Source organism: Nomascus leucogenys, chromosome 15, assembly GCF_006542625.1.
Source record: "Nomascus leucogenys isolate Asia chromosome 15, Asia_NLE_v1, whole genome shotgun sequence".
Taxonomy (NCBI): Eukaryota; Metazoa; Chordata; class Mammalia; order Primates; family Hylobatidae; genus Nomascus; species Nomascus leucogenys.
The window spans coordinates 20428272-20453564 of NC_044395.1; the positions used below are offsets into that span (position 1 = coordinate 20428272).

At 38.6% G+C, this 25293-nt stretch overlaps 2 protein-coding genes across 3 annotated transcripts; one reads left to right on the top strand and one right to left on the bottom strand.

Annotated features, from left to right (window-relative positions):
* Positions 1-5388: 5388 nt before the first annotated feature.
* RBM7 (RNA binding motif protein 7) lies at positions 5389-15195 on the bottom strand. Of its 2 annotated transcripts, XM_003253170.4 has the most exons (5): positions 14957-15190; positions 13864-14026; positions 12837-12924; positions 9974-10067; positions 5389-8348 (listed from the first exon to the last, which is right to left on the bottom strand). In XM_003253170.4, the coding sequence occupies exons 1-5, from the start codon at positions 15050-15052 to the stop codon at positions 7986-7988; spliced, it is 804 nt and encodes a 267-aa protein (XP_003253218.1). In that variant the 5' UTR covers positions 15053-15190; the 3' UTR covers positions 5389-7985. The 2 variants fall into 2 exon arrangements, with proteins under 2 accessions (XP_003253218.1, XP_012351408.1); XM_012495954.2 differs by lacking the exon at positions 13864-14026 and having other exon boundaries at positions 14957-15195.
* A 14-nt stretch (positions 15196-15209) lies between these two features.
* Positions 15210-24738, top strand: C15H11orf71 (chromosome 15 C11orf71 homolog). Its single transcript, XM_003253171.4, has 2 exons — positions 15210-15753; positions 24521-24738. The coding sequence occupies exons 1-2, from the start codon at positions 15393-15395 to the stop codon at positions 24619-24621; spliced, it is 462 nt and encodes a 153-aa protein (XP_003253219.1). The 5' UTR covers positions 15210-15392; the 3' UTR covers positions 24622-24738.
* Positions 24739-25293: the final 555 nt, after the last annotated feature.

Below are 25293 nucleotides of genomic sequence, written 5' to 3' on the forward strand. Positions count from 1 at the left end.
AAATGATTATAATAATATAAAACAAAATAGAATTAAAAGTTAAAAGAATGAAAATGGGCCAAGGGTATTTACATTGATAAAGTTTATAGTACATGATGAAGAAATGTTCTTTCTTTTTGCAACTAGCATAGCTTGGAGTTACACAAGGCAAAAACTGACAGACATACTCAGAGAAAAATGAGAAAGTAAAATCATCTCAGAATTAAGAGATTAAGAAGAGAAAAAATATCAAGAATTTGAAAAATATAATTAACAAGCCTTATCTATCATATTGGAAGCTCTTTTAATGCCACATACCTGATTCATTGGATTAACTGATGTTCTGTATTCTTCCTATAACAAATGCCAATGCCCTTGACATGCGAAGGCTAGAGGAGTTAGCCACTTTCGTATATTCACCCACTTTTTCTCTCACCAGTCAAGTTATTCCAGATCTTCTAATGTCAGATCTTATTAATGTTATTTTTAAATATTATGTAAACCAATAAAATATGAAGGTAAAAAATAGTAGTTCTTTCTAGAAAACTAGTTGAATACTTTGTAAACATTCAATAAAGATGGATCGTTTTGAAATTTGTTGTCAGAGAGGTATGCATAAGACAACTATAAAATGATTTGAGTGAGAATCTTGGAAAACTTGAATACTCCACCAGTTTCTTTACATTTGCCTTGCACCATAAAGAAACCCAAATTAGAAATCATAGGCAATGCAGTCTGGTAGTGATTTATACAAGAAAGCAGACTGAACTCCAGTCAGTGTACTCAAGATTTTTTTTTAAAGACTAAAAAAAGGTCCTGGCCCTGCATCAAAAGACAACTGAATGTATATTTTTGTGTATTACATTAAAATAAAATGCATAGAAATGTTTTATTTTTTAAATGACCCCTCAGTCTGACTTTTGCGTTTACAAATCTTATCAGGTAAGAGAGCATTTTGTAAAGATAAAATTTTGACACACAGAAAACAAATCTTTTTCAAACATCCATGAAACCATTATAGAAGTCAGGAAAAGAAATCATGAAGCAAATACCGTGCAACTAATGTGATGCCATGCTAGAGTCACACAGCGCATGGCAGACTCAGCCAGGGAGGTTGGATGTGGGCCTAGAGTCTCTTGGCATCTTCTGGAGAGGTGTGCTTGAGCAGCGGTTCAGCCTAGCTAACTCATTGCCAGGCAACCTAGAAAAATCCTGTTATCAACCAGTCAGCAATCTGGTTTGTCTCTTTACGGGTTTTTATCACACAGGTTACATTCTCTGTCTACAAAGCTATGTAATTAGAAATCACAACAGAAGAATGGAGAAAAAGGGTCATTTAGAAATAAAGACTCCTCTGAATATCTAAAGTTAAAAGAGAAAAATCAAAACTAAAAATACAGACTATTAAAAATGAAGAAGAGTAAGTGCATTACAAATCAAAATCCATAGGTTAACTTCAACTTCTGGCCAAGATGGAGTAACAGGGATTAGATTTACCCTCCTGCCTGAACCACCCAATACAAAGGCAAAATACCTAAAACAAGACCATGGACATCAGGAACAAAGGACAGTGATCCCAGAGGAACAGAAAACAAAGGAAGTGAGTTGCATGATTGCCTTGCGTGCTACCTTGAGGGAATGTTTAGGCTGCAGTGTGTGGGGTTGGGGGACAGGGCAGGCAGAGCCTGGCAAACTGAGTTCAGAAGACATGACTCAGAGTCCAGCGAAACAAAAGCAGCTGGAATGGACGGTACACAGCACTGAAAAGCAGTAAGTTGCACAGGGAGACAACTCCCAGAGACCTGCAGGTTTTCTCCCGTATTCATGAGAGAGCTGATCAGTATACAGGTTTGAAGAAACTACCTAAAGATGGAGAAAGGATGTCCCAAAAGAACTAGAGGGAATACTTCTCAGCACTCACATGTGACCAGAATCAGCGTCTGTTCCCATTAGCCAGAATGGGACATTTCATAACTCATGAGGCATCTACCTATTAGAGTATTCAAGAGACTTGCCTCACTAATGGCGTGAATTAACCCAAGACTAAATACTTGTCACATGCCACCTAACAAACCTTAAAAGCAAGTCCTGAAGGGACACAATTGTTTTTAAGTAACTTAACTGTGTCCCAGAACAAAACTCACAATTATTTATAGAAATACAAATACTATAATAATTTTACTTTATTGGTAAAATTCAGAATGCCCAGCATACAATTAAAATTATAAAGCATATAAAGAGCACAAAAACACATCTACTAATAAGGAGGGTGGGACACCAACCCAGAACCAACAAAGATACTAGAATTAGCAGATGAGTACATTAAAAATTACTATAAAGTATATTTTAAATGTTCAAAATGTAGGTAGAGACAACAAAGATATGAAAAAAGATCCATGATCAGGTAAATAACTTGAAATTTAAAAAAAGGAAAAAAGAAAAAAGACATTAAAAAGATCTTCCCAAAAAAGTTATGAGGAATACTACAGTGTCTAAAATGAAGATTATATTGAAAATCGCTAATTAGACATTGCAAAAGAAAAGATTAGTAAAGTTGAAGTCATAGCATTAGAAACTATTCACAATGAACAAAAAGAGAAAAAATAGTTTTAGAAACTTTGTACTAGGCTGGGCAAGATGGCTCATGCCCACAATCCCAGCTCTCTGGGAGGTTGAGGCAAGAGAATCACTTTTAGGCCAGGAGTTAGTGACCAGCCAGGCAACAAATTTTTTTTAGAAAAAATTAGCCAGGAATGATGGTGCGTTCCTGTAGTCCTAGCAACTGGGGAGGCTGAGGCAGCAGGATCACTTAAGCCCAGGTGTTTGAGGCCGCAGTGAGCTATGATTGTGCCACCGCACTTCAGCCTGGCAACAGAGGGAGATCCTGTCCCTAAGAAAAAGATAAATAGGCCAGTTGTGGTGGCTCACGCTTGTAATCCCAACACTGGGAGGCTGAGGTGGATCACATTGCTTGTGTGAGTCCAGGAGTTCAAAACCAGCCTGGGTGACATAGCAAGACCCCATCTCTACACTGCAAAAAATAAAAAATTAGCCAGGCATGGTGGTATGTGCCTGTAGTCCCAGCTACTCGGGAGGCCGAGGTGGGAGGATCACTTGAGCCCAGGAGGTTGAAGCTGCAGTGAGCTGTGATCGCACCACTGCACTCAGCCTGGGTGACAAAGTGAGACCTTATCTATAAATAAATGAAATTCCAAAAGATAAATAAAATAACATTTTATACTTACCAGAGAGCTATATAACAACATCACGCAGCCTCATATAAATGCATTGGAGTTTCCAAAGGAGAGGAAAATTGGTATTAAAAAATTGAAATGTCTAAATTTGTTTTCAAATCAGGCGAAAACTCCAAAGATTCATGCAGCTCAATACACCCCAAGCACAAGAAACACGAAGAAAACTATGTCAAGGCATATAGTAATCAATTGCTCAAAACCAGCTAGAGAAAAATGACGCATTATGTATAAGATTTCCTTATGGGAAATAATCGAGAGAACAATGGACCAACTATTTTTATGAATTGAAAGAAAAGAACCTCTTCAATTTAGAATTCTATACCTAGAATGTATTTAAATATATATTTCAAAATATTCTTCAAAATATATTTCAAAACGGTGAGACTTTTTTAGATACACAAAAGCTAAAAGATTTCATCACCTGCAAAGCTGCCCTATGGGAAATACCACATGAAACCTGTCAAGCAAAATAATAATACCAGATAGATAAATAGATCTAACACAAAGGAATGAGGAGCTCCAGAAATGGTAACTATGGGGGTAAATAGTAAGATTTTTTTTTCCTATTTTTTCTTCTTATATATAATTTTCTATTATTTAAGAATCTGCCTATTTTAACAAAAACAAGGTAGTGTGGGGCTTATAACATATATAAATGTAAAATGTATGCCGAAACAGCACAGCCAGTCTCATCTGAGGATAAGAGGGAATGTAAAATATATTGTCAGGAACTAAAACTGCACTATAACCAGAGATATTGGGAGTTTTACAAAAATTGTAAGAAATACTATGTACAACTCTATAGCAATATATTCAGAAAAAAGGAAAGGTTGATTTTCTTGAAAAGTATAAATTATCCAAATTGTTTCCTGAGAAAGTAGCAAACCTGAAAAGATAACTATAAAGGAAATTGATAAAGGAATCAAAGAGCTATGTCTAAAGCAAACCCAGATAGTTGTATAAATGAGTTCAACAAATCTTGAACAGCTAATTCCTTTATTATTCAAATTTTGGGGGGGCATAGAAAATGGTAAGCTTGCCAATTTATTTTATAAGGCTAGCAGAACCATACTCCTAAACCAAACTAAGATAACACAATTAAAAAACAAAATCAGGCCAGGTGCAGTGGCTCACGCCTGTAATCCCAGTACTTTGGGAGGCCAAGTTGGGCAGATCACCTGAGGTTGGGAGTTCAAGACCGGCCTGGCCAACATGGGGAAAACCTGTCTCTATTACAAACACAAAAATTAGCCAGGCGTGGTGGTGGGTGCCTGTAATTCCAGCTGCTCGGGAGGCTGAGGTGAGAGAATCGCTGGAACCCGGGAGGCGGAGGTTGCAGTGAGCTGAGATTATGCCACTCCACTCCAGCCTGGGTGATAGAGTGAGGCTCTGCCATAAATAAATTAAAATAAAAACAAAATCACACATTATTCATGAATACAGATCCAAAACTTTTTGAAGTTTGACAAAATGAACAAATAGAATTCTAGAATACATGTACTGTGACATGTAATTCTCAGGATGCAATGTTTTAGGTTTAGAGAGGCTATTCAAAGTTTTATGTGTTGAATCCTCCTTCTCCTTATTCAATTAACAGACGTTCTTCCTTTCATCAAAAAGTTTCAATGTTAAATATATGCCAGGCACTGGATCCTGGGAATGCAGTGATGAATAAGATAAGGTCTGTCTTCATGAAGCTGTCTATAGAGACAGACAAGTAAAAAGAAAATTATAATACAGTCTAAAGGCTACGATAAGAGAAAAAGATATTTGGGGAATACATAACTTGGCACTGAATCTGGATTTCAGAGCTCTGGAAAGGCTTTCTAAAGGAAGTAGTGCATAGATTCAGCAGTGAAGGACAGTTACTATGAGAACTAAAGTGGTGAAGCCATCAGAGGAGACTGAAGTAGCAGATGCCAAATAGGGGTCATATTAAGTTGAGAATTTTGTACTTAAGTCAGAGGCAACTGAAGCTTTATTCAGGCAAGTGACAGATTTACATCTTCAATTCTTAAGAGTGTGGAATGAATTTGAGGAAAGAAGACTGGAAGCAGGAAAACATTAGGGTGTTCTTGGAATAATCCTCTTGAGAAAATTGCCTACTCTAAGATGGTAGCAGTGGGTATGGGGAAAGTGGGCACACACAACATAATTAGAAAGTGGTATAAAAAATTTTATTTTAGATGGGGAAAGGTAGGAAATACTAGGTTAAGTATAAAGGGATTTCTTTACCTATAGTACTTGTCAGAAATTTTATGGTGCTGTTTTTGAGTAAAATAAAGTCACACAATAACACACAATGGCTTCCAAACATTTGATTTTTTTTTTTTTTTTTTAGAACACCTTATGAGACACTAGCGTTCCACAGGAAACACTATGGGAGAAACTTCTCCCACAAAAATAATCTCTTCTTCCTTTCTGCTCTTGCAGCTGTCAATATAGATGGAGCATCCCAAATCTGAAATCTGAAATGCTCCAAAATATGAAACTTTTTGAGTGCCAACACAGATGTGACACTCAAGGGAAATGCTCATTGGAGCACTCTGGATTTCCAGACTTGGGATGCTCAACCGGCAAGCATTAATGCAAATATTCCAGAACGCAAAACACTTCCCAAGCATTTTGAATAAGGGATGCTCAACCTGTACTTCCGAGTTGTCTCACCAACTATATTCAATTTTTTAAGGCTGCCTTGTCCTGTCCCTTTACACAACACATGTATTTAGTTTGGTTACTTTCAGCTCACTGAAAGTGAAGTGAAAAAGAAGATTCACCAGAACTTCACAAGCTTCTCTCAAAAAGCCATTGAAAAAGATTATTCTGAGTCAGGGTCATCTGTTAACCAATATGAAAGGATCTGACCCACAGATAACGTTGTAATAAAGCAGTATTAGGCTGGGCATGGTGGCTCACACCTGTTAAGTACAGCACCTCGGGAGGCCAAGGTAGGTGGATCACTTTAGGTCAGGGGTTTGAGACCAGCCTGGCCAATGTGGTGAAACCCCATCTCTACAAAAATACAAAAACCAGCCGGGTGTGGTGGTGGGTGCCTGTAATCCCAGCTACTCGGGAGGCTAAGGCAGGAGAATCACTTCAACCCGGGATATGGAGGTTGCAGTGAGCTGAGATCCCGCCATTGCACTCTTGCCTGGGTGTCGTAGCAAGACTCTGTCTCAAAAAAACAAACAAACAAACAAACAAAAACAAACATGCAGTATTAATCTTTGTTAACATCTACAAACCTACTAAGTTTTCATATGGATAAGATACCCAAAAATAATAATCTCATTGAAAACAAATTCTGTGAAAATGCTTAAGCAAACAAATTGTTTATCTTAATTCTCCAGTGAGTAGTTGAATAGCTCCATTTACTTAGATACAGAAAAACTGAATTCATTTATAAACAGGAAATCTAAGTGTACTTTAACTCCTAGAGACCACCGAGGGTAACTAAAGTACTCCAAACTATAATCGAGGGGTCACTGAAAATCTGATTGTGAAATATCATGCTCTGTATGTACAAAAGATATATTTCAGGATGCTCAAAATTAAAGAACTGACATTCTAAACAGCAGGCAATCAGTGAATAAAAGTAACTCTTTTGTGTACAATGTCTCCGAAGTCAGTGACATAAAAAAAATAACACACACCCTTCCTTTTATATTTTCAGTATATTAAAAAGGAACAGTACAAATGCTGTGGTATTAAAAAGGATTCTTATTTTTCAACAAATGAACTTTTATAAACAATTCTGTAATGAAATGAAAACAGTATCTTAATACAAGTTTTTGTTAAACAAGATTTTAAAATTAGAAAACGATTAAATTTTTTCAAAGGTTCAAACAAAAAAAACAACCTGTACAATCTCCATTACATGTGTCTTTGTACACATTCTGGGCACTTTGAAAATGTTAAAGTTTTTAACGTTCGACTGACAGAAGCAGCACTTAAAGGCTTCATGAATCTTTTTTCCAAAAAAGTATGCTTTCAGTAAAACATTTTACCATTTTATCTAACTATGCACTGACATTTTTGTTCTTCCTGAAAAGGGGATATATGCTAACACTGTATTTTTAATGTAAAAATATACGTGTAGAGATATTTTAACTTCCTGAGTGACTTATACCTCAAATGTGATTTAATGAACAATTTCTAAATTTTAGAATGAAACAGTATGTGTAAGAGCTACACATGTATGTTCAACTAGGGTAAAGCTCAAGAGCATGTCACAGAATTTATACCTAAATTATATAAGTTAAGCAATGCCTTTATCCCCAAACTTTACCAATAAGCCTTCTCAAATAGAATGTTAGTAAAGTGAATCACTGAAAAGTTTCATTTTTGAATTAACTAAAATACCAGTAGCCATTTTAGACTGTCAACCTGGATGTTTTCTTGATTCACTAGCAAGAAATTTCTTGCAATACAAAAAGATAACAAATAATTAAAATATCTGCTTTATCATACAACTTCACACCCTCCTAAAGTGTCTAAAATGATTAGGAATTGTAGCACTTTCTTTTGCATAAAACCCTTTCCTCTTCATAAAACCCTGAGGTGAAAGGTTATTAATGTAATAAAACCACAATTCATTTTGTATTAAACTGTAGCTTTAAAAAAATGTATAAAGAAATGTGACAACTTGTAAAGCTGCTCTGCTCTGTACAGTTTTTCAACAAAATATTTCCATATCAACTTAGTCAAAGGGCCTAAAATGACCCTATAAAAACAATGTCCTTTTAACATGTGTTAGTGTCGAGATGAGCGCCATTTTCCATCTCTACTACTGTCTCTTCTGTTATCATAGTCATGGCTCCAGCCATCATGATTCCTATCTTCATAGAAGAAATCATCTCTCTTTCCTCTGTAATGATGGTCAGACCCATGATCAGTGTAACGCTGTTCCCGGCTATAATGTCTATCTGCTAGGTAGGGATGAGAATTCATTCTGACTTTACGCTGTGATGATGGTGTACCTTGGCGCCACTGGGAGCTTGAAGACTGGTTAAAACTATGACTGTGTGATTGAACTGATGGTGAAAATCCTGACTGATCCAGAGGTGAAGAACCAAATTTTCCACCATATGACATTTGTCTCAAAGCACTGTTCATCTGAGGAATAGGAAAAGTGGAAATGTTAATACTTCTAGATATCAAAGCTAATATGTATTTGGTCAGTTAACAGATAATGAAAGAAAATAAAGTCACTCTTGCCTAGATGGATCCACAACTAAAGCAGTACAATAGCTTCAATCATTCCAATGTATACCTACAAGATATATATATATACATAAATACTACTCTTTGTCCTCAAGAATGCAACTCAGAATAAGTCACACAAAATGACTATAATGCAAAATCGCTGTGTAAAAAACAAAGAATCAGGAGGTCAGTATCATTAGGAAAGGTTTCATGAAGGTGGCATATGATCTGGGTATTAAAACAATGGATGGAATATTTTAATATTTTAAGGGGGAGATATGCCAAGAAAAGGAAATTGCACAAACAAAAATAACAGGGAAACACAGAACAGGTTCATAGAATACCAAGTAATTCTGGCTGAGACAGGTTACAGATCTCGGCTCACTGCAAGCTCCACCTCCCAGATTCAAGCGATTCTCCTGCCTCAGCCTCCCAAGTAGCTGGGACTACAGGCACATGCCACCACGCACGGCTAATTTTTGTATTTTTAGTAGAGACAGGGTTTCACCGTCTTGGCCAGGCTGGTCTCGAACTCCTGACCTTGTGATCCACCCACCTCGGCCTCCCAAAGTGCTGGGATTACAGGCGTGAGCCACTGCGCCCTGCCTTCAGATATTAATAAGCAGTAAACAAATAAAGGTAAGGCTACAGGGTTTACGGAATCAGACAATAAGAACCCCTAATAATTGGGCTAGAGGAATCTGACTTCATCTTACAAACAATGGAAAGTCAATGTGCAAGGAAGATAAACAAAACAGAATTGTAATATTAATTCTGAAATGGTGTGCAAGATGAACTAGTGACGGGAAAATGGGGGCATAATTGACTAGACTGGCGGTTCCCAAATTCTGCCTGTGGATAAATATTAGTATATGATCATTTTTATTTTAATAGTCTACAGTAAAATTAGAAAAATAGGCAATATGTACATAAAAGTTAACATCCTTTATACTGGTCTCTCAAATTTATTTTGACTTCTATATTTCATTTTGCAGACCTATGAATTACAAAAGCCTGGGGACTACAAGTCAAGATCATGATTTAGGCACCAAATAGTTACCAACAACTTCCTACTTGAACAAGTGATGACAAAGATGAAACAGTAAAAGATAGCTAAGATTTTAAGCCTAGTCTCATGATGATGTTACCACCACCAAAAAAAAAAGGTTAAGTTTAAACTGGAACTGGTCTAGAAGACCCAAGTTTATGAGAAGTCACTCAGAATAGGGTACAAGAGCATCAGACAATGAGTAAATGATGGTTGAAAAGAAAAACAAATGTAAAAGCAGTTTTACTTCTATTTATCTTCAGTCTTTTAAGTATATATTTCAGCCCAGTGAAAACTAAAATGAGTGCTCAATCTACAAAGATCATGCTAGTCTAACAAAAATTTGAGAAAAAGTTATCTAAAAAGTTCATTTACGCCTTGAGGACTAAACGAATAAAACCTCCAACTTAACAAAGTTAATTAAAAACCAGTTATTTCTAAGGATGAATTTTTTTTGGCAATTCAAGTTGAAAAATAGTCAACGTACCACTGCTTGTCTCTGAAAATTTTCTGGAGAAGAGAAAGATCTCTGAATTATCTGTGCTGATGAAGTCATGTTATCCATAGTCCTTTCGTACCGGCTAAAAAGAAAACCAACATATAACCATTCATTCAATAAATATTTACTAAATGACAACCATGAGCAGAACACATTTCTCAAAGGTCGGAATGAACAAGACAGGCAAGGTATCTGCTCTCATGCAGCTAGAATAAGGATACAGACAACATGATATTTTCTCATGATTGTAAGTGATAAAATGTATGATTAACGATCAATTGGAAGTGAAACAGATAGGAGGTTCCCCTATCTTTTAGCTGGTGAGGGACTGCCTTTCTAAAAAGGTGACATTTGTAGTTAGAAGTGAACACCAAGGTTACCTAGAGGCAAAAACTTCCCAGCTGAAGGACTAGCGCAGGGGTGAGCAAGTATAGCCAGTGGGCCAAACTGCCAAATTCAGTTTTCCCTAAACAAAGTCTTACTGGAACATAGCCACACCATTGTTTTTGTATTATCTATGGCTACTTTAGTGCTACAATGGCAAAGACAGAAACAGTACCTTCTGCAAAGTCTAAAATATTAACTATATGGCCCTTTCTAGAAATAATTTGTCAGTCCCTGAGCTAATGCAAAGACCTAGATTGAAAATTAAAATGAAAAGAATTTGATTGACTGGATATGTGGAATGAAGGAAGAAATAAAGGATCAAATCTCAACTTGGCTTGAGCAATTAGGTAGACATTTCCTGAGACAGAAAAGAGAAAGAGGTTTTGGGGGATAAAGAGTTCTGTAACATACATAGGATATTACTTTTGAGGATTTATACCTTATTCCTTATTTATTAAAGGGATAACTTGCTCTACAGAAAAGCTCACTTTAAAAATGTTTTAAATTATTTTAAAATGTCTTTAGAATCAAATAACCAATTGGCTGGTCTTACAGTGTGGATCTTTTAATTTTGGGTTTTTTCAAATCAGGTTATAATATCTGTATGCTAAGGGGGGGGAGTACAATTTAGTTTATAGTATAAGAATTATAAACTCTCTAGCCTTTGATTAAAACCAAAGTATTTACTTGTACTTTTTTTTTTTTTTTTTTTTTTTTTTCAAAGAAAGAGTGCCTTGTTATGTTGCCTAGGCTAGTCCCAAACTCAAGGCCTCAAGTGGTCCTCCCACCACAGCCTTCCAAGTAGCTGGGACTATACGAATGGGTCACTGTACCTGGTTTTTTCTCCCCAGCAAATTCTAAGAGGGAAAACTTTTTATTTTCCTCTACCTAGGATGCCTTTGAAGACTCCATTAAAGAGGCTGGAAGTGCTTTAAATTCCAACTTTACCAAGAAATGTTTAAACACTGTTAAACAATTTCAGCTGGCAAGAAAGAACATTGGGAGGGTACACTTTCTGCACTATTGCTGGCTCACTATTCCACCTTCCAGTATCTCTTCATATCCATCCACTTCTCTGCAGCTCATGGCACCACCTTAATCTAAACTATCAACCTCATCCATCAGTAGCTTCCAACATCAATGCCTTGCTACCAAAAGCTTCCTCACTGCTCTATTTTCACTCTTGTCCCCTCCAATCCATTCTCCCACTGCAACCAAACAACTCTTAGAATATAATCTTGTTCCTATCAGTACCCTTCCTAAAACATTTCACTGCCTTCCTACTCCATTTTAGGGTAAAATCTCAAAATCCTGATTATAGTTTAAAAGACCCTCTCCAGCCTATCTACCAAAATCCCCTACTGCTCTCCATTTTCATTCATTATGATCTGGGTACACTGGCTTCTTTCAGTTCCACATTTATCTATATCATCTCCTTCTCTTACAATTTTCTCAAAGCCCTTTGTACTCTTCCTTTAGAGAACTTATTACAGTAATTGAACAGGTATTCACAAAAATATATATAATATGTGTCTTCATTTAGACTTTAAGCTCCTCTAGATAACACATCATAGTGGCTGGGCTCAATCACACTACACTGCCTGGGTTTGAATCCCAGCCCACTGAACCTGAGCAAGTTAACCTCCGTTTTTCACTTCCCTTCATATAAAAAGTAGAGATAAAAATAATCCCTACCCTCATAAAACTGCTGTGAGGAATTAATGAAATCATGTATGTAAAAGATGTGGTGAAGAACCTGACATATGGCAGGTATTTATTAAATCTTTCTTAAATGACTGCTAAATAGCTCTATGGATATACCGGGAAAAACTGTCCCTGGTAAAATATGAACCTCCCCAAAGCAAATAAAATGATTTAAGTAAATATGATACTTTCTAATACTCAGTACCTGAAGGGATTTTACAAATCATTTAATTCAACTTATTTTCCTTACACATGGGAAGATGGGACTAAAGAAAGGAGACTAGCTCAAGATTACACAGTTGATAGATGCAGACCTAGAATCCAATTCTAGGAATTCTTAGTCCAACAGTCTGTTGACTAACTGGTATTTTTCAGCTGTAAGTAACAACCAATTAATGATTATAAAATAAATTTAAAAATGTTTTAAATGAAATAGTAAGTAATCCAAGTAGTGAGAGTAAATAATGTTTTGAGAAATTTCGTTTCAAGTGTACACATGTACTGTACACATATGTGGGGATAGTTATGTCACTACAAATGAACAAATAGTTATATGTATCTATTTTAAGGGGACTATATACAATGTGTTTGTCTATAGCCCCCTTAGAATAGATACATGACAACAACCCCAAAAGGCAAGTAATACGGCAGAATGAAGAGATAAGAGAATAATGAAAGAAACTATTTACTCATGTGCTTTGAGGCTATTCCCTATAAGAATTCCTGATAAATGATCTTAACAATAAGTGAGAAATATTACCTGCTAGGAGATGTGGAGGTAGGGCTTGAATTTCCAACATGATGTTGGGGATATGACAAACTGACATCTTGCGAGGCATGACTACTTCCTAAAATGAAACAATTTGAAAAATTATTCTTGATAGAAAATCTAATTCGAAATTTTGTCTTCCCCACTTGAAATCACTCCAAAAAGGTAAACACAATCTAAAAGAGAAAAATCTCAAACTGCTGGCCGGGCGCGGTGGCTGACGCCTGTAATCCAGCACTTTGGGAGGCTGACGTGGGCAGATCTCTTGAGGCCAGGAGTTCGAGACCAGCCTGACCAACATGGTGAAACCCCACCTCTACTAAAAATACAAAGAATTAGCCAGGCGTGGTGGCATGCACCTGTAATCCCAGCTACTCAGGAGGCTAAGGCAGGAGAATCGCTTGAACCCGGGAGGCGGAGGTTGCAGTGAGCTGAAATTGCGCCACTGTACTCCAGCCAAGGTGACACGGCAAGACTCCGTCTCAAAAAAAAAAAAAAAAAAGAAAAAAAAAAATCTCAAACTGCTGTAGACTGCTTTATGGCTTCATCAGGGTGAAAACTGTAAGTGTATAATATCAGAGAAGCAAAACAAAGCATTCCATAAATATCCAATCTGACCATAATTTTCTGATCTCCACCATAAATTGTAAGACTGGATACATGGAGTTTCATCCTCCCATGATCAAGAATCAAAATATATAAAAGTAATTACAAAGCAGCCAGGAGAAGTATTTTCAGAAAATAAACCTAGCTCTTTTCAGAGCACCCAAGCCCAGCTCTCTTAGTGATATAGTTTATGTTCTTTTCACTAACCCAAAATGAAACTTTAAGCTCAGTTTTAAAATTATAATTTCAAAATCCATGTGTCAATGTTACCCGTTTTCAGGGATATATAAAGTTTGCTACTCACAATGCTTAAGAAAGAAGTTTCATCTATAAATAAGAGGTTCTTTAAAACTGAATAATAAATTTAAAAACAGCAAGAAACAATGCCCCCCTAACCTCATTGGACAGTTACCTGATCTAAATTGAATTTTGATAGGCCTTCCATAAAGTTTGATTCCATTAAGTAGATTCATTGCATAAGGAACAGATACTTCATGTTTGAAATTCACAAACGCAAACTGCTTTGGTTTACCATCCTTATCTTTTGGAATTTTCACCTTTATTACTGGCCCAGCCTACAAACAAAAAGGTGTTTAGAATTTAAATAAAGCAACTAAGGGAAAATACTCAAATTTTACAAATAAGATATGACAAAGTTTAAAAACAACAGAAACGTAATCAGAAACTTCTTTTTAAAATGATGCACGGATTTCCATTTTGGCTACAGTAAACATCCTAGTTATGACTGAACATTAGATTTATTTGGGGAAGGGGGCCCATAAGGAACTGGAAATACAAACACTTTTGCAATTCACAGCACTGTATGGCTTAACATAGTGACCAATCGCCATTATTTTGCCACTCCATGAAAATGAACATTTATCAAGAACAAGAGAATGATTTTCTTTAACTAAAAACTGACTTTTGTATTGATTAATCAAACAATACCAGTTATTAGGGGATAGGGATGGGGAGAATGGGATACTCAGAATTTTTCACACTTTTTAATACAGCAACACTAAAATGCTGTTTTTCTACGGAGTACTTAACCATTTTATTTTACATATTTTAATAATGCTGCAATTTGATAAGCAAACTTTAGGGGAAAACAGACACAAATAAATTAAAATATTAAGTTCCCAGTCAGATAAACCAAAGACAAATTACCCTAAGGGGAAGATGAGAACAGGACGGATAAGAAAAAGCACTGCTCAACGAAGACCCTACACACACACTATGTTCCTAAGGACCCCTGGCTCTCTACCACGGGAAACCTGATCGAGGATCCCTCCACCACCTTTAGTCGTCAGTTTCGGCCTAAACGAACCAATATCTTCCAGGAAAGCGACACCCAGCGAGCGTTTCGCAACCCAGACCCGCCCTTCACCCCCAAACAGCCACCCGTCGGGTCCCCTGACGGCCACGAAAAGAAAACGGCGTGGCCGCTGGCCAGGCCCTAGGCGAGACGGAAAACGAAAGGCAAAGAGCCGAACCCAGCCGCTTACCTGGTGGAAAAGCTCGAAAAGGAGCTCCTCGGTCACTTTCGTTTCAAGGTTGCCCACAAAGAGAGTGCGATCCGCTTCCGCCGCCGCCGCCCCCATTTCAGCGTCGCCCCCTCCCTGACCTGGCCAAAAGGTCGTGGCCGACGCACCCACTGCGCATTCACGGAAGCCCCACGTCCTCACGCTCCCTGGCGCCACCAACGTAAACGTGCGTTGCGCTTGCTCTCAGCGGGCGTCGACGTGCGCGGACGGTCTGCGCATGCTCGCCAGGATAGCGCTCGTTAAAGGCAAGGCGGCTTCTGGCTCTTCCGCAGGCTCAGTTATGGGTTCCGGTGTGGTTAGTCAGCGGGTCCGACACAGGCTGGACTGATCTGGGGAGCCGCGAAGGGCCTGCCTTGACCAAGGGACGTAGCGCAAATACTGCGGGCAGTGTTTGAAGATGGCCCTAAACAATGTGTCCCTGTCCGCCGGTGATCAGAGGAGCAGGGTGGCCTACCGCTCTTCCCACGGCGACCTCAGACCGCGGGCGTCAGCGTTGGCGATGGTCTCCGGAGACGGCTTCCTCGTTTCCAGGCCTGAAGCGATTCATCTAGGACCTCGGCAGGCGGTGCGACCAAGCGTTCGGGCCGAGAGCCGTCGAGTGAATGGTGGCGGCCGGAGCCCAACCCGCTTTATAAATGGGAGGGAACCAGATGGCCGGGGCAGGAGCCGCCAAGCCAGATTCTCACCTTACCCGATCCCTGCTGTTGAACCCGATCTCCTAAGAAGTGTGCTGCAACAGCGTTTGATTGCATTAGGAGGTGTTATCGCAGCTCGAATTTCAGTTTAAACGAACGCCTTTCCTCTGGCCCTCACTTAGCTTGTGAACAGGCCTTTTTAAAATCCTTTCTTGCTGTAGCAGCAATCTTGTTGTCTTATTTTCAGATGGATGTATTTTCATTTAATACGTGGGAGTTATACGAATATATCCTAGCACTAAGGGAAGTGTAACAGTTGATTGATTCAGGTGGTTTTACGCAGCCAGAATGATTAGATCAGGAAAGGTGTGGAAGGGATATTCTTAGGTCGTCACAAAGCTGAGCTGATGGGACCACCCTCCCGCAGAGGTCAACAATCCATTCGTTAACTCAGACACTTAACCTTTACCTTTACTTCTGTTGGCGAAAAAGAAGTGCTCCTTTTTATTACACTGATTTATCTTTCCATCTTTTCCTTGGCATTTACCATCTTCCATCTCCCCCTTCACTTTTTTCAGATATGTCAACAGACTCCAATCTCAGTCGCACTACAAATAAGAACAAAACCTAAACCTTTATTTCAAATTATTAAATTAATTTACATTCCTTTCTTTGGCAAAGTTTCCAAATTTTTACATTATATTTGTAATTTTACTATTTGCATTCAGTCCCAGCGCCTTAATCGGAATCTGCTGTCCTAAAATACACTGGTGAAAACATTAGTTGTACAATCTCCTATCAGAAAACTGTTCATCTACTCACTGTAGTGCCCTCCTTGAAATGTGTGTTTATTCATTCAACTAACAATATTTGGGGATCCCTGTAGTAAACACTGTGTATGAATTTTACACAGTCTGGCCATCAAGAAAGATCACGGAGTATATTCTAGATAGGGAGGCTACTAAGTGAATAGGAATCACCATACTGGGCAATTTATTAGGTACAGCCTAATAAACACTGGTTGCAGTGACTTTTTTTTTTTTTTTCCATCATAACACTGCACTATCCTGGTTCTGTTACCTGGCTGATCACTGCTTATTTGCTGATATTTTTGTTCTCTTAACCATACATTTCCCAATGTTTAAAGGGGGTATTGTGAGAAAGTTAATGGGTTTTGTAAGTGCCAGCTCTTTATATAAGCAGGTAGACTAGCTTTTTCCCAGCAGACGCTTGTCGTTTAGACTTCCTTAAAATAATTATCTTCAAATCAAAATCTCCATATATCACATAGTATTGAATTGTTAGAACTACATGTTAAGAAGAATGTTGAGTAAACAAGATAGCTTCCATAGGGGGGTGATTAATATAGTGAGAATTCTAGAAGCCAAATCATAGGAAGAATGAAAGAATAGTAATAGCTACCTTTTATTGAGTGCTATGTGCAAGTCAGTGTGCTAGGACTTTTATTGTTTATAGAGATATTTATTGAGAACTTACTCTGTACCTGCTACTGCCTGCAGTAAGCACTTAGAATAAAGTGGTAAACATGATAAAGTATCTGTTCCTAAGGAACTTTATATGTTATTTGATTCTCACAGCAGCCCATAAGAGGGATACTTTCATTTTGTTACTGAAAAACAGCCTGAAGGAGATAAAATAAACTTTCCAGGGTCATACAGCTAGTAAATGATAGAGCCCTGCAGCCTTTCAAATGAGGATCCTCATCTGAATGCAAAAAAAATGACTTGAGTAACTATTTTCTCAATTTTCCCAAGGATAATATGTAATTTTTTTTTCAGATAACTAAAAAGAAGTTAGTTTGTAGTATACAATAGATGCCTTAATGTGGGCATTACAAAAGCCCGTGGTTGAAAAAGGAATTCCAAACTATAAACAGAGTGTTAGACTGGGAAAGAAGAATAAAATTAAAGCTGAAGATAAAGAAGACTTTCTTAAAACTTAGAGATGCCTAGTAGTGGAAAATACCACCTCGAAAGGTAATGAATTAGCTGCCAGGAAGTTCAGAGAGAGGCTGAATCTTGAGAAGGATTTTGTCAAAGGAATTCTCGTAGTGCGAAATATGACTAGATGACTTCTTCATTTTTTCCCATTTAGTATATAATCCTATGCTTTAAAAAATAAACTCGGTTAAAGTTGAAATGGGGAATTGGGGGATGAGAAGAGAAAAATTAGGTATGACATATCAAGTGACCATATCAGCAAATGAAGGCACTTGGGAGTGGAAGAGGGTGCCATCAATTATGCTGAGGTGACAGGCGGACCAGTTGGCTCACGTAATTATCACCTACAAAATGATTCAGCACTAAATATGCCTTGGAAGCATATTTTTTAGCTTATGAGGGAAAAGAGGATGAGATTTGTCAAATGAAGGAAGAAAAGTACACAAAAGTGCTCAAGAACAAGGAAGAACCAAGTGGGAGTGACTTCATTTCTGTTTGTTCTGGAATGGAGTAATCAAGAATAGGGCTTTGGTTGAATAATAGTGTATGTGCAATAAAAAAGAAAATGGTGTGGTTCGTGTTTTGCTTGGCAAGAGGAGAACCTTGTTCACATAAATGCTCCATTATTTTAAATCTGAGTCAATGGATACCTAAATTTTTTTTTTTTTTTTTTTTTTTTTTTTTTTGAGACGGAGTCTCGCTTTGTCGCCCAGGCTGGAGTGCAGTGGCGCGATCTGGGCTCACTGCAAGCTCCGCCTCCCGGGTTCACGCCATTCTCCTGCCTCAGCCTCTCCGAGTAGCTGGGACTACAGGCGCCCGCCACCACGCCCGGCTAATTTTTTGTATTTTTAGTAGAGACGGGGTTTCACCGTGGTCTCGATCTCCTGACCTCGTGATCTGCCCGCCTCGGCCTCCCAAAGTGCTGGGTTTACAAGCGTGAGCCACCGCGCCCAGCCTAAATTCTTGTTCTTAACATCTGCAGTAGCATTCAAACAAAGACTGTATTGTAGAAGCACAAACCAACATAAACCCCTTTTTAATTAAGTTATCTAAAGCAGGGACAACTAAGTTTCCCAAGAGCAGACCATATTATTAAACATTCATATATTTGTGCACAAAATGAATTTTTATATAATATCAATGATTAAACATAGCATGTTGTCATTCTAAAATAGATGAGTTCTAAGAATAGTCCCAATTATACTTCTGTAAGTTTTTAAAAAGCCATTGTAACTTTCAGTTTGTTTTTACTGCCCCTACTTACATCATACTAAGCAACTGGCTAGCATATGTTGAAGTGGGGTCTTAATAAGATATTTACTTCCTCTATTCATCAGCACTAAAACTCCTAAAACGCAGTTTTAAGAACTCTGAAAAAGAAGAATTGTGTTATTTTTGTTTTGTTTTGTTTTAATATCCATTTGGGAGATTGAAAAAAGAGACCAATGAGATTGCTTCCCTCAGTAGCCAATCTGGTGATAAAGGTAACTTTAAGAGGGCTGACTTAGAAGGTAGAAAAGAAAAAGAAAGGAGGGCGAAAAGTCCAATAGGAGGAAAGAGTAAGGTTCAAGTTTCTTTCCAGCAGAATTAATTGTATGTCTTTCATTCCCTTGGTAAGTTTATCCAGATCCCACTAAGGTGCAGCTTTTGTTTTAATTTCTATGAAGAGTGTACCAATTTTTCTAGCTAACAAAATGTATGTTTGAATACCTATGACTCCGTACCACCTGTGTCCTTTCCTCATTGCCTATTTCCATTCAGTTGCAAAGTCCTGCCCAATTAAAACTCAAAATGTATTTATGTTACGTTTTTGTAGTCACTCTCATCACCTGGACTATATTTACCTGGACATATAGCCTGTTTCCTTTGCCTCTCTCTATTTCATCCTAAATGTGTGTAGCCTCCAAATTAATTTTCCTAAAGCACATCTCTTATCACGTAACTAATACTTTAGTGTTTCCCAAAGTATATTCTACAGAACTTTCACTAGAAATACAAGATACACCTTTGAAAAAAAGACATGAGGCCAATAAATTTGACAAGCACATGCTTTATCGCCTTCTTAGGGAGTCATAATGTGTAAGGGCATGTTAAAGGTTCAGCAAAAGAAACCTGTTTGATGATTTTCGACTAGCGTTTCACAAATTTATTTGTCCATAAATTTAAAATCTTTGCATACTACTGCCTTCCTGGGGAGCCTCTCTTCTACAGAAACATAATTAGAAATGCCTTACTTAAAAAGCTCCACTGGGCCAGGTGCAGTGGCTCACGCCTGTAATCCCAGCACTTTGGGAGGCCGAGGCAGGCGGATCACCTGAGGTTGGGAGTTCGAGACCAGCCTGACCAACATGGAGAAACACCGTCTCTACTAAAAATACAAAATTAGCCGGGCGTGGTGGCACATGCCTATAATACCAGCTACTAGGGAGGCTGAGGCAGGAGAATCGCTTGAACCTGGGAGGCGGAGGTTGCGGTGAGCCGAGATCGTGCCATTGCACTCCAGCCTGGGCAACAAGAGTGAAACTCCGTCTCAAAAAAAAAAAAAAAAACTCCACTGGTTCCCTACTGGATCCAATTTTTCAGATATTAGAAATAGACTTTTATATAGTGTGTCGGACTTTGGTAAGCTTCCAGAATTTTAGGAGTGGGGCATGGTTGGTCGGGCCTGTAGTCCCAGGCTGTAGGCTAAGGTGGGAGAATCCCTTGAGCCTAGGATTTGGAGGAATGTAGTGAGCTATGATCACACCACTGCACTCCAGCCTGGCCAACAGAGGGAGACTGTCTCTAAACAAACAACGTTATTCATAAGGCAGATGGGCTGGTTTTCTCACTCCTGGTTTGATAAGGTTCAACCGTATCTTGACTGCACATGATGACCCATACCTATCAATGTCTTTGGCAAGTGGGTGGGAGGAGGGAAGCAAGCATGCAGCTGCAGATACCCTAGGCACTGAGGATCAAAATTGGTATTATTACTCATGACAGACATTAGGAACATCCACTGATGAATACAGGTGAGTTCAAGTGTTTCTTAACAATGCTAATGATGTATTTTCTTTTTAAAGTAACAGTTTACTTGGCTCCTTATTTCACTAGAATATCTGAAGGCTGCCCTACTTCAAAATGCACTTCTAAATCAGAGGAAGAAAATATTGCCTTCAACTTCCCAAAGACCTGAGAGTCACTGAAGCAGTGCAACTCTCATACATTGCACACTCCAAAAACATTTAAGACTTTCCATAATGTGACCAAGCTGCATTGCCAGCCTTTCCTCCTTAATTGCCCCAGGTAGTCGCTGTTCTTCTCTGCATCTGTGGCTATGCCTATTCTAGTCACCTTAACTAAACTGCTTGTCCTCATTTTCTGTCGGTTAGACTTTTATCCATCTAGATTAGTAAATGGCTCCTTACATTCAAAGAACACACTTATTTTACATTCAAAGAACACACTTATTTTAACTATATTGACTGACAGAGCTGGAAAGGCAGAGGGCACCTCCTCTCTCACTCTGTGTTCAAGTATTTGGGTAAGACTTCACAGCTAATTCCAGGGACAGAGGTGTAATCTATGTCTTATCTCTCCTCTGTAGAGGCTCCCTGAGGGTAGGCAACATGTCTAAATTTATCCTGTGCCCAAAGAGTAGATATTTAATGAATGCCTGTTGAATAACGAATAACCTTCACAGATAGGCTGGCTCTCCTTGGAATCAAAATCCAAAAATAGAACATGTCAGGAAGGCAAGGGCATAAATTGTAGTCTCTTTGGTCTACAATTATTTAGTTGCCTGGGCAAATAAGAGTAACACGGTAAGATAAATTTTTCTTAAAGGATTACTTCAGTTTGAAATCAACCTGCCTCTAGGAATACAACCTAAAGTTACATCCTAATCCAAGATGTGGACAAATATTTATGAACATAAACATTTAATACGTTTAACATTTTTCTGTTTATAATTTTAAAAACCCCTGGAAACCTATGCCCAAAATAGATGATGGATTAAAAAAGGTCAATACCTGGCTGGGCGTGGTGGCTCACACCTGTAATCCCAGCACTTTGGGAGGCTGAGGAGGGTGGATCACAAGGTCAGGAGATGGAGACCATCCTGGCTAACACGGTGAAACCCCGTCTCGCCGGGCGCAGTGGCTCATGCCTGTAATCTCAGCACTTTGGGAGGCCAAGGTGGGCGGATCATCTGAGGTCAGGAGTTTGAGACCAACCTGGCCAACATGGTGAAACCCCATCTCTACTAAAAATACAAAAATTAGCCAGGCGTGGTGGCAGGCGCCTGTAATCCCAGTTACTTGGGAGTCTGAGGCGGGAGAATCACTTGAACCTGGGAGGCAGAGGTTGCAGTGAGCCAAGATGGTGCCACTGCACTCCAGCCTGGGCAACAGAGTGAGAGTCTGTCTCAAAAAAAAAAAAAGAAAGAAAAAGAAACCCCGTCTCTACTAAAAATACAAAATATTAGCCGGGGTGGTGGTGGGTGCCTGTAGTCCCAGCTGCTCCAGAGGCTGAGGCAGGAGAATGACGTGAACCCGGGAGGCGGAGCTTGCAGTGAGCCGATATCGCACCACTGCACTCCAGCCTGGGCGACAGAGCGAGACTCCGTCTCAAAAAAAAAAAAAAAAAGTTATATTCTAGTTTGCTGCTAACCACTTTCACAAGGATTCTTTTATTTAATCCTCACAATCATGCTATGACAGGGATTGGCAAACATTTTCTGAAGACCTAGGTAGTAAATATTTTAGACTTTGTGGTCCAACAGGTAAAATCGAAGCTCTTATGTAAATACTTATATAACAAGAGAGAAAACAAACTTTCACAAAATTTGTTCAAATGAAATTCAAAGTATAATACTAATTGAATACAATTTTTTGTAGTGCTAATGCTTTCAAGGAAAAGATGGAATTCCTTTTTTTCAGGGATACCATTTAACTTAACTGAAGTACAAAATTAAGTGTTCTTTATCATCAAAATCAATAGCAAATGCTCATCTATAAATGCTGATTTTTAATGAGATTTTACGTATTTCATCTTTAAAATGTCTTTTCATATAGATAGGTACTGACAAATACTGATATGAATCCACAGGCATATGATTTTAATTGAACATATTCATCGTTGGGAAGGCATTTATAAAATTCTATTACATTTTTCTCTTGATATTTGCCTTTTAGCCTGTCATTACATTGCAAATTAGTTGCTTCCAATTGAAGTAGAGGCTCCTCAATTGCACAGTTAAATGGATTTTGAATTGTGAACATATTCTTTGCACTTATGTCCAGGTCTAAAAGACACTGTTAGAACTCTACCTTGAGCTTGTAAAATTTATCTACTGCAAATATGTGTGGTATGTAGATCTTGCTTCTTGTTTTAACTTTTAACAGATAGGAAGGCATAAAGCAGCTTGAAATGCTGGTGTTCAAACAATATTAAGTTGTTGTTGAAATGACTTTACCACCTTGTAAGTGTGGCATGTAAGAGCTGTTTAGCCTTATAATTTTAGGTTTGAGAAATGTAAGTCTGCAGCAAAAGCTAATGGCTGAACCCGTTCACAGTTCAGTAACAGTGGTTAAAGGTAGTTCTTCCAATCATTTCTAAATGTACTAACCATTCTTAGCTGGAGGACTGTACAAAACTAGCAGAGGGCTAGATTTAGCCTTCAGGCCTTAGTTTGCAGAGAATTTTAGTAACTGCCTAAAGGCACAAAACTATGTAGTGGTGGAGGGAGTATTCACTTGTTGACTATGCAATACCACTTATCATGCTAGAGCGGCCAGTGGGCAGACCTGGCATGGGGTTTTCTGTGGCTAACAGGATTATTATTATTATTTTTTTTTTCTGAAAAAGATGCATTGTATAATTTTTGTTGTTGTTGTTGTTGTTGAGACAGGATCTTACTCTATTGCTCAGGCTCTGGGGTGCAGTGCAGTGATCATGGCTCACTGCAACCTTGGCTTTTTGGGCTCAGGCGATTCTGCCACCTCAGCCTCCCCAGTAGCTGGGATTACAGGCGCACACCACCATACCCAGCTAATGTTTTTTCTTCCCTTTTTTTTTTTTTTTTTTTGGTCTCATTCTATCACCTAGGCTGGAGTGTAGTGGCATGATCTCAGCTCACTGCAACCTCCATCTCCTGGGTTCAAGTGATTCTCCTGCCTCACCCTCCTCAGTAGCTGGGATTACAGATGCCCATCACCAAGCCTGGCTAATTTTTGTATATTTAGTAGAGACGGGATTTCACCATGTTGGCCAGACTGGTCTGGAACTCCTAACCTCCAGTGATCCGCTCGCCTCGGCCTCCCAAAATGTTGCGATTACAGGCATAAGCCACAGCACCCAGCCCTTAGCTAATTTTTTTGTAGAGATGGGGTTTCACCATGTTTCCCAGGCTAGTCTTGAATTCCTGGGCTCAAATGACCTGCCAGTCTCGGCCTCCCAAAGTGTTGGGGTTACAGGAATGAGCCACCGTGCCTGGCCACAATATTTAATATGTACAAAACAGTGTAAGTAGAATGCAACCAAACCTGTATACTTACCATTCAAGTAAAATATTGCTCCATATGTTAAATCCGCTTGGTTTAACTCAGCTTGATAATCTGCCCACATCACTTTTTCCTGCCAAACATAATCGTTGTCCTGAATTTGGTATTTTGCATTCCCATGCTTTATTTTTTTAAAAAAATAGCTTTAACTATGTGTCTATCCCTGATGTATCCCTAAGTGTAATATCTAATTGTTTTACATGTTTTAAAACAACATAATATATTATATTGCACATATTCTTTTGTGACTTGCTTATTGTCCCACTGAATTTTGTCAGCACATGTTTAGAAATAAAATAAATTTGAGTCCCTTTTGCTGGGACATGCATTTTTGGTTACCACCACTCCCTGCCATCTTATACTCATCCACTTTCTGTATTTTAGTTACTACCTGGACCCTGAAGCTATTTGAGTCTGCAACCCCTGATTTAAGATGGTGTTCAACATGCAGCCATTCAAATATTTTTGAAATTTTAGTAATATGAACTCATTTGTGATATAATTACATTTATATTATTTAAGATAAAAATTGGATATGAAATTGTATGTATTATATGATTTTACCTATATGAATGAAATATGCATTAAAAAACTAGAATTGCCAAAATGTTATTTCTAAGCGATGGCATTTTTTGTGATTTGTGCTTTGCTCATCATATTTTTCCGAATGCATAATTGCAAATTTTAATCAGAAAACGTATTTATTTTATTTTTACTTTTTGTAGAGATAGGGTCTTTTTATGTTGCCCAGGCTGGTCTTGAACTCCTGACTACAAGTGATCCTCTGACCTCAGCCTCGCAAAGCGCTGGTATTACAGGTATGACCTACCACGCCCAGTCGGAATTTTATTTTATTTTATTTTTTATTTTTTTGAGATGGAGTCTCACTCTTATAGCTCAGGCTGGAGTGCAATGGCATGATCTCGGCTCACTGCAACCTCTGCCTCCTGGGTTCAAGTGATTCTCCTGCCTCAGCCTCCCTAGTAGCTAGGATTACAGGTGCCCGCCACCACACCTGGCTAAGTTTTTGTATATTTAGTAGAGATGGCGTTCCACCATGTTGGACGAGGCTGGTCTCCTGACCTCAGGTAGCCAACCCACCTCGGCATCCCAAAGTGCTGGGATTACAGGCGTGAGCCACAGTGCCCCACCCAGAA